Source organism: Corvus brachyrhynchos, unplaced genomic scaffold (genome assembly GCF_000691975.1).
Source record: "Corvus brachyrhynchos isolate BGI_N302 unplaced genomic scaffold, ASM69197v1 scaffold34, whole genome shotgun sequence".
Classification (NCBI taxonomy): domain Eukaryota; kingdom Metazoa; phylum Chordata; class Aves; order Passeriformes; family Corvidae; genus Corvus; species Corvus brachyrhynchos.
This window is the reverse complement of record NW_008238126.1, coordinates 7,292,715-7,300,711: the sequence shown is the minus strand read 5'-3', so window position 1 is coordinate 7,300,711 and position 7,997 is coordinate 7,292,715. Positions and strand designations below refer to the sequence as shown.

Sequence of the window (7,997 nt, the reverse complement as noted above, 5' to 3'; positions counted from 1 at the left end):
TGCACGGGTGCAGCGCTTAACTGACCTTCATTTGTTTATGCCTGAGGAAACAGCCCTACAGGGCTGAGATAAGACCTTGGCTTGTTTTGGAAATAGAATAAAATACCTGGGGTATTATACCAGCTGTTGCAATATTGGTATTTTGAAAGCATCCATGAAAAGTGAGTAAATCTGGGAAGCTGTGCCTTCTGCAGGTCCCTCTTTCAAGCCCTGTGCCTGCCACAGGCTCCACAGGGGTGGCTCTGTGCAACCAAGGAGTGCAGGAGGATGGGATGGGATGGGATGGGATGGGATGGGATGGGATGGGATGGGATGGGATGGGATGGGATCCCAGCTGCGAGTCAGGCACAGAACACGAGACTGCCCAGATCAGCTTTCCCTGCCCTCAGCGGGCCCCACTCAGGCCCTGACCCCTGTTCTGCGTCAGGAGGATGGGATGGGATGGGATGGGATGGGATGGGATGGGATGGGATGGGATGGGATGGGATGGGATGGGATCCCAGCTGCGAGTCAGGCACAGAACACGAGACTGCCCAGATCAGCTTTCCCTGCCCTCAGCGGGCCCCACTCAGGCCCTGACCCCTGTTCTGCGTGTGCCACTGGGGATGGCACTTCCCTAGGGAACACCTCCCATCTAAATACCAGCCAGGAAGGCCCCGAGCTTGCTCTCCACAGAAATATGACTGACACAAACTCATCACTCAGTACCAAAGCTCCCCTTTGGACCTCCCTCATTTACAGCAGTTCATCTTCAGGCAAAGCCAAGCACTGCATTTTGCCTCTTGCAGACGTCCTGACTGCTCAGCTCTCCCAGTGTTAGAGCAAGTGAAGCTCACTGTAATCATCACCATGAACACTTCTTGTACTGCTGTTTCTCAATCCAGCTCTACCTAAATATAGCTCCACCTCAACCAGCTTGGCCACACTCAGGTTTCTGGTTATCCAAAACAAAGCTCTATTCATGAGCCATGTTTATTAAGAAAAATGCCTCGATCACCCAGACATATTTCTGCATCCCTCACGATGTTTAGATAATGATGTTGGCTGTACTATCTCTTACAGGCTGGTTATAGCACAGCGAGATAAGTTCCCAACCACCAGCTCGGCAAGAGCCTCGGTGGAGGAATGGTGACCTCTGCAGGTGCCTCACTCCCGCAGCCACATCCCCTCACAGGCTCCTTTCACCACACTCAAGATGTACTTTGGGTTGCTTTCATCTTCGAGAAATTAAAATAGAGAAAATTAAATGTATATTTGATGATGACATGGCAACATAAAATCAGCTAGAGAACACGGGCATGCGTTAATTTAAGAAATAAATGTTCATCGCTGAGAAGTCAGAAAACAATACTTCAAAGGACAAAAACTTCAAAGCACTCTATAACTTCAAAGCACTGCAGCAACAGTAATAAACACTTAGGACGTGTCTGTGAGGTAGAAAAAAAATTTCCTTTTTTAATGCTTGTGTAAACAGGGAACAGGGATTAAGGGATTTGCCCAAGGACATGAGTTAGGAGCAAAACTGAGATTGTATGTCAGAAATAACTGACTCAAGTGTCCCAGCTACAGCTGGATTTAAACAGTTCCCTGCACAGCCACTCATCCAGCAGAGGCCAAAATTTATATCTTTCCTATCAAGGGCATCACTTGCCCTTCAAATCTACAAATTTAGTAAAGCCCACAATTTTATTTTTAAAATAACTTAATAAATAGCCTTTTAAAATAACGTAATAATCCAGTCCACATGGCGCTAAAGAAGCCAGCAGAAATAAAAGTGGTCTGTGAAGTACCTTATGCCCCTCTGACAATAAATAAACATAAAAGATAACAAAGAAGCCCAAAGATTTGCCTCTTATTCTCTCCAACTTCCTTGTTTTCTTAGAAGTCCAGTAATATTAAATACTGCCATTTTTATTTTTAATGTTTTTTTTGTTTCCTGCGGATCCGACATATTTGTGGTCTCATGCACTTAATTAAAAGAGAAGAGGTGTTGAGCCTTAATATTTTTCCCTTCTCTGAAACACTTACATGTCAAATACAGTGAGTTAATAAGTGAAAAAGATATAAACAAAAAATTACGCTTCAAATAGCCAATTCTGAATCTCTTTGTGAAGTCATTGTTGGAACAAAGGCTTAATTCTAAAAGTAGTTAGAATAATAATTTTAAAATAAGGGCTTTTAAAACATAATTTCTAAAAACGTATCTATACAACAAGCTTCCAAAATTTTCTTGTCAATGTGATTCTTGTTTTAAGACAGAGTTTCCTCATAAGTCACATATTTATAATGAGAAACTTTTCAAAAAAACCGCATAATTATGTTTTGACAACTGTGATTTGCATCTCATAACACATCATTTGCCGCTTATTACTTTCCAAAATAAAGTGAAATGGCTCTGAAAGAGATGCTGCCTGCAAATATTGTTCAAATGTTCCTCCTCAAGGCCAGGGAGGAGAACTGCACCCTTCCATCTCTACTAGGACCTGTTTACTAGGGAAATTCCTGTATTCAGAACACTGGGAAATTACTGCCTTACTAATGGAACCTTACAGAATATCACCATTTCTTCTTTTAAATTTTTCAGGAGTTCTAAAAATTCCCGTGTCACCTATAACAACTCTGCTCAGCACGCATGTAACATTTTCCCCTGCCAGAACTCACAACTTTCCTGTGAGGGTGATCAAGGATTGTTCTCTCTATTTTGCATGGGAAGAATAATAATGACAATATAAAGATCCCATTTCCCCAAACTAAGTAAGAAAGAACTGATTTACTCAAGGCACAGATAAGACCTTCAGGATCTAGGGAGATCGAGTTAAGTCAAATCAGAAGACTAAATAATTTGCAGCTCACAGAGTGAGTCGCTGGCAGATTTGAGAACACCATTCAGTGCTCCTGACTCCCTACATTAAACCACGGTTTTCCATGCTATGAGTTAACAATCATTAACTAAATGACAAAGGTTTTGCTATTCTTGGTGTAGTGCCCTTCTCTGCATTTCAGAGGAATTACAAGGCTCTTAAATTGGCTGTCAAATTCACTGACTTGGTAACTGGCTGGTTTTCAAAATATATATTAAAAGTCTTGCCTTTCCCTGCTATTTCTTCAATAAAACTTTTTTTTTTTTAATAGAATAAATTTTGTGATCTTACTTGTAAAGTTAAAGTCAACAGCAAAAAATTAAAAATCTTATCAGTCACCTTGTACATACTATTAAAGAAAATACATACAAAGGGAGCAGGACCCAGCAAAAAGGGCACTGAATGAAGAAACTAATGGCAAAATTTCCCACTTGCTTAAATAAGGTCAAGATTTCAACTTTTTAACTCATTTTACCTCCAGCTTTTCTCAAACTCTATAATCTCAGTTTTTCTCTCAATTGGTTTCAAAATGTGTGGATAATTACTATTTTATTTCCTTCTCTTCCATAGGGAATTTAAACACCAATAAGTTAAAATTAATTACAGCTAGATCCCAAGGTCCTACATCCATATGGAAGACTACACAGATTTGAAGCTCTAATTATACTTTAAATATTGCACACTGAATCACACGCCTTGATCCACCTCATGTAAAAGAATTAACTTTTCCAGACAGACTCTGTGTTAGAGCAAGAATGACATACCCCTGACTGGAGCTGTAGCTCATACTAGAAAGGCTGGATCACTTTTTATAACCAGCTGCTTAAACAGTTTATTTTTATCTAGGTCTTTATGCTTTTATTTCATTGCATTATAGGGTTTTCACCTGCATAGCTGGCAGTGTGCACTCTTTCATTTCAGATCATACGAGGTGTGTGATCATGGCAACAGTAACTATGCTGTGAATTTTCTTTTGTCATGTTTAATTGACTGGTCATTTAGGAGCCAGCTTGGCCAGAGGAACAGAGGAACTCAACTAACAACTATCTTCTATTCAAATATCAGATTCACAAAAGCATTTTTTTAACCCCTAATTATGCATTAAAAATCTGGAATAAGCCTTCCAAGTGAAATATCTTCAGATATCACAGACTTCTGTTTTGTTATTAAGCTGTACTCGTTGCTAAGGAAGAACAGAGAAGATCAAAGGACTTCTAACAACTGGAAACTCAAAGGTGAGGGAGTTTTGATTTCTTTAAAGATTTATCACCAATCTACAACGGTTGTTCGTTCATAGTTCTATGAAAAGACTGAAAATATGTGAGCCTGCTTTGCTATTTCCTATTTACCTTCAAACAATACCTCAATTCACTTTTTGATTAGCAACATGAACATGCATTTAAGCAGCCTGTTTACAAATCCATACGCAATTGAAGTCCTAAGGACTAAAAAAGAAGAGCTCGTACAAGGCATAAATGACCCAGACCAGCTCCTGCACTGGCTGATAGAAAATGGTATTTTTACCCCAGAAAAAAAGCTGGTCCTGAGTTTCTACAGGACACGAACAGAAAAGAACTCTCGGGTTTTAGACATACTCATTTCTCAAGGTGAACGAGCCTGCAGGCTCTTTTTTTATCCATGTTTAAAGCAAGTGGAGCCAAAACTTTACAGCAAGATAAGAAAATACGTTAGTGAAGTAAATGAAAGCATTGGAGATGCCAGAAGACAATTGGTTGGGTATTTACTTGAAAAAGATAAGGTTTGGGTTGAAAATAGCAGTGAACAGCGCCAGGGGAAAAAAGACAGACCTGTGGGAAAAAAGCATAAAGGGGCAATTAAGAAGAAAGGAAAAGTAACTCCACTTTCAAGGGCAACAAAACCTAGAAAAGATCATGTTGCTGTCGATATCTTTGCTGCAGTTGCTAAAGGCTCCCTGCCTGAGTTAGAGAAAACACTGAAGGATAATGATCTCAGTGTGCTAAACCCTTCCAGTGAAACTCTTTTGCATGTTGCAGCTGCCAATGGCCATCTATCCATCCTGGAATATTTGCTCAGCAAAGGTGCAAGGACAGGTGCGAAGGACAGGAAAGGGAGAACAGCCCTGCACAGGGCTGCTGAGAAAGGCCACGGAGGTGCAGTCAAGGTGCTTCTCCAAGGTGGTGCTTCCATGCACGCTCTGGACAGGGAAGGCAAGACACCACTTCACTGGGCTGCAGAGAATAACCACAGTCACATATTGAAAATGCTCCTGAAAGAAGAGGCAAGGAGTTGCAGGAACCAGCACAACTTTTTGCACATGGCAGCTCTTAGAGATGAGAGCAGCCTAGCCAAAATGCTTCTAGAGGCTGGTACCTCCACTGAAGGAAAGGATGAGAGAGGACAGACTGCTCTCAGTTATGCTGTTTCTCGGGGATCTGAAAACACTGCAAAAGTACTTCTAGAAGCTGGAGCCACTGTTGATTCCAACATGGTTGAAAGAGCCTTCAACAGCGACCACCCATCCATCTTCAAAATACTACTGGAATATTCTAAAGATCTGTCCTCTGATATAAAGAAGACAGCTCTTTTTAGAGCTGTACAGAGGAATCTGCATGGTGTTGTAGCAGCTTTAGTAGACAGAGGCACAGATATCAATGCCCGCAATGAAATTCATTACACCCCTTTGCTGCTGGCCTGTGAAATGGGCAAAGCAGAGTCAGCACAAGTTCTCATGGAAAAAGGAGCAAACTTGGAAATAAGGACTCCTGCTGCAGACACAGCTCTGCACTTGGCAGTTCGGGCTGGGGCCGCTTCCATCGCAGATCTGCTCCTGCACAAGGGGATGGACACAAACGTCAGGAACCAAGCCGAGGAAGCCCCGCTCCACATTGCTGCGCTCCAGAATAAGGGAGCATTGGTAGGCCTTTTAGTCAATGCTGGGGCCAAAACTAACGCTGTCACTAAAGACTTTGTTACTCCCCTGCACATCGCAAGTCAGAGAGGTCACGCCGATGTTGCCCGACAGCTGCTGCACCACAAAGCTCACGTTAACGCTCAGGACAAGCAGGCAAAGTCCCCTTTACATTTGGCTGCTGAGCAGGGAGACAAAACAATGGCAGAGATGCTCCTGAAGGCCAGAGCTGATCCCAACGCACAGGACAAGGAGAAGAAGACTCCCCTGCACGCTGCAGCCACAAGAGGACACCTCAGCATTGTGGAAGTGCTGTTGGCTAACAAAGGGAGAGCTGGAGCTAAGGACATGGATGGATGCACCCCACTGCACTATGCCACCATGAAAGGAAACATAGACATCGTAAAAATTCTGCTGGCCTCAGAAAAAAATAAAAATATTGATGACAGAAACATTTGGAGGAAGACAGCCCTGCATATTGCAGCAGAGTATGGACATGGAGAGGTGATAAATCTCCTCCTGAGCCACGGCGCTGCCATCAACGCCTTGGACAGCAGCAGGGACACTGCCCTGCACTGCGCCTGCAGGGCCGGACACCTCAGTGCTGTGAGCGCCCTCCTCAACTGCCCACGAGGGGAAAAAGCAAGTTTGCTTGCTGTGAACAGCCTCAGAAAGACTCCACTGCAAGTAGCAGAATTTAATAAGACAGAAAATCAGGCTCAAATTGTAACCCTGTTGAGAAAGAAAATGTTAATAACAAAATGAAGATGCAAAAAAAACCCCTTAACATTTAAATTCTCTTTAATGTATTTTGAATAGTCCTATTGTAGAGTATGATTGAGAATTATGCTTGAGCTGGCAGAATTAGCAAAGGTGATCTTGGAAAAAAATGGATCTTAAAGACACTGTTAAACTTTTAAGTATTGATCGGTCTTCTACTTCTCTCATGAATGTCATACTTGGGACCTATTTAAAATGCTCTAGCCTTAAACACATTGTGTTTGACCTCCTCTAGTATAAATCAAGACAAAGATAGAAAATATCTTTTCATATATCTGTGAATATTAGCCTGTATGGATAGCTTAGTTAAGCATTGTTTGGTAAAACTACAATTAAAAAAAAATCTATTATGAATAAGATGTCTGTATCCTCAAGGTATTCCTGAGACTACAACAATTATTAACAATTATTTTTCTTTCTTTTATCATACCATTGTCTAGATTTTGCATTTTTAAGTAGAGAGAACAAAAACCGTTGCATTTGTCATTTATTATTTTCACTTTGAAACCCATTCCACCACAAAGATGAAACGTTCAGAATAAAAAGGTTGCAATAGAGTTTGTTGGTTCAAAATATTTGTATTGAGATGACAACACAAATATAAACAGAAACACTTCCTGAGTCAACAGAAAGTTCTCTGGGGTTAATGATAATTAACCGTTACACTTCCCTTCAGATTACAAGCCAAATTATCTTAAACACTCAAATACCTCTTGTGAAATGAAACACATTGAAAAACGTATGAGAATAAAACCGATTTTTTCTTATTGATAAAACAACACTTTAACTTGACCCTCACAATGCCCTGGTGAATGAACAGACATGACCACATACTTGAAGGACACAGGGGCACACAGCCTGTGTGGGTACCCAGGATCACAGAACCATTTAGGATGGAAAAGACTTCTGAGATCATCAAGTCCAACCTTTGACGGATCACCACCTTGTAAACCAGAGCACTGAGTGCCACGTCCAGTCTTTTCTTAAACACCTCCAGGGATGGTGACTCCACCAACAACCTGGGCAGGGTGTTTCAATGTTCAATCACCTCTTCTGTGAAGGAATTTTTCCTAATATCTATCTAAACCTCCCTTGGTGCAACTTGAGGCCGTTCCCTCTTGTCCTGTCCCTTGTTCCCCGGGAGCAGAGCCCGACCCCCACCTGGCTGCACCCTCCTGCCAGGTGGTTGTGGGGAGAGGAAAGGTCTCCCCGAGCCTCCTTTTCTTCAGGCTGAGACCCCCAGCCACTCATCACACTTGTGCTCCAGGCCTTTCCCCAGCTCTGGACATGCTCCAGCCCCTCCACATCCTTCTCGCAGTGATGGGCCCAGCCCTGCGTATATCTCTGAGGGTGCCCCTCACCAGTGTGGGCTCCAACCTTCCATCGCCGCATCCCGCACTCCTCCTCAGACCCCCTTTGCCTGTCACCCCTTCCCCCCCCGCCCAGCCATGTCCCTTCAGCTCCCG

At 42.5% G+C, this 7,997-nt stretch overlaps 1 protein-coding gene across 1 annotated transcript; it reads left to right on the top strand.

The window, feature by feature from the left end:
* Window positions 1-483: 483 nt before the first annotated feature.
* LOC103615108 (ankyrin-3) lies at window positions 484-7,981 on the top strand. Its single transcript, XM_017733505.1, has one exon. The coding sequence runs from the start codon at window positions 4,249-4,251 to the stop codon at window positions 6,514-6,516; it is 2,268 nt and encodes a 755-aa protein (XP_017588994.1). The 5' UTR covers window positions 484-4,248; the 3' UTR covers window positions 6,517-7,981.
* The last annotated feature ends 16 nt before the right edge of the window (window positions 7,982-7,997 follow it).

Bases quoted from the DNA above. Each gene is read 5' to 3' on its own strand.
- LOC103615108 (XM_017733505.1), top strand. From the start codon at position 4,249: ATGAACATGCATTTAAGCAGCCTGTTTACAAATCCATACGCAATTGAA.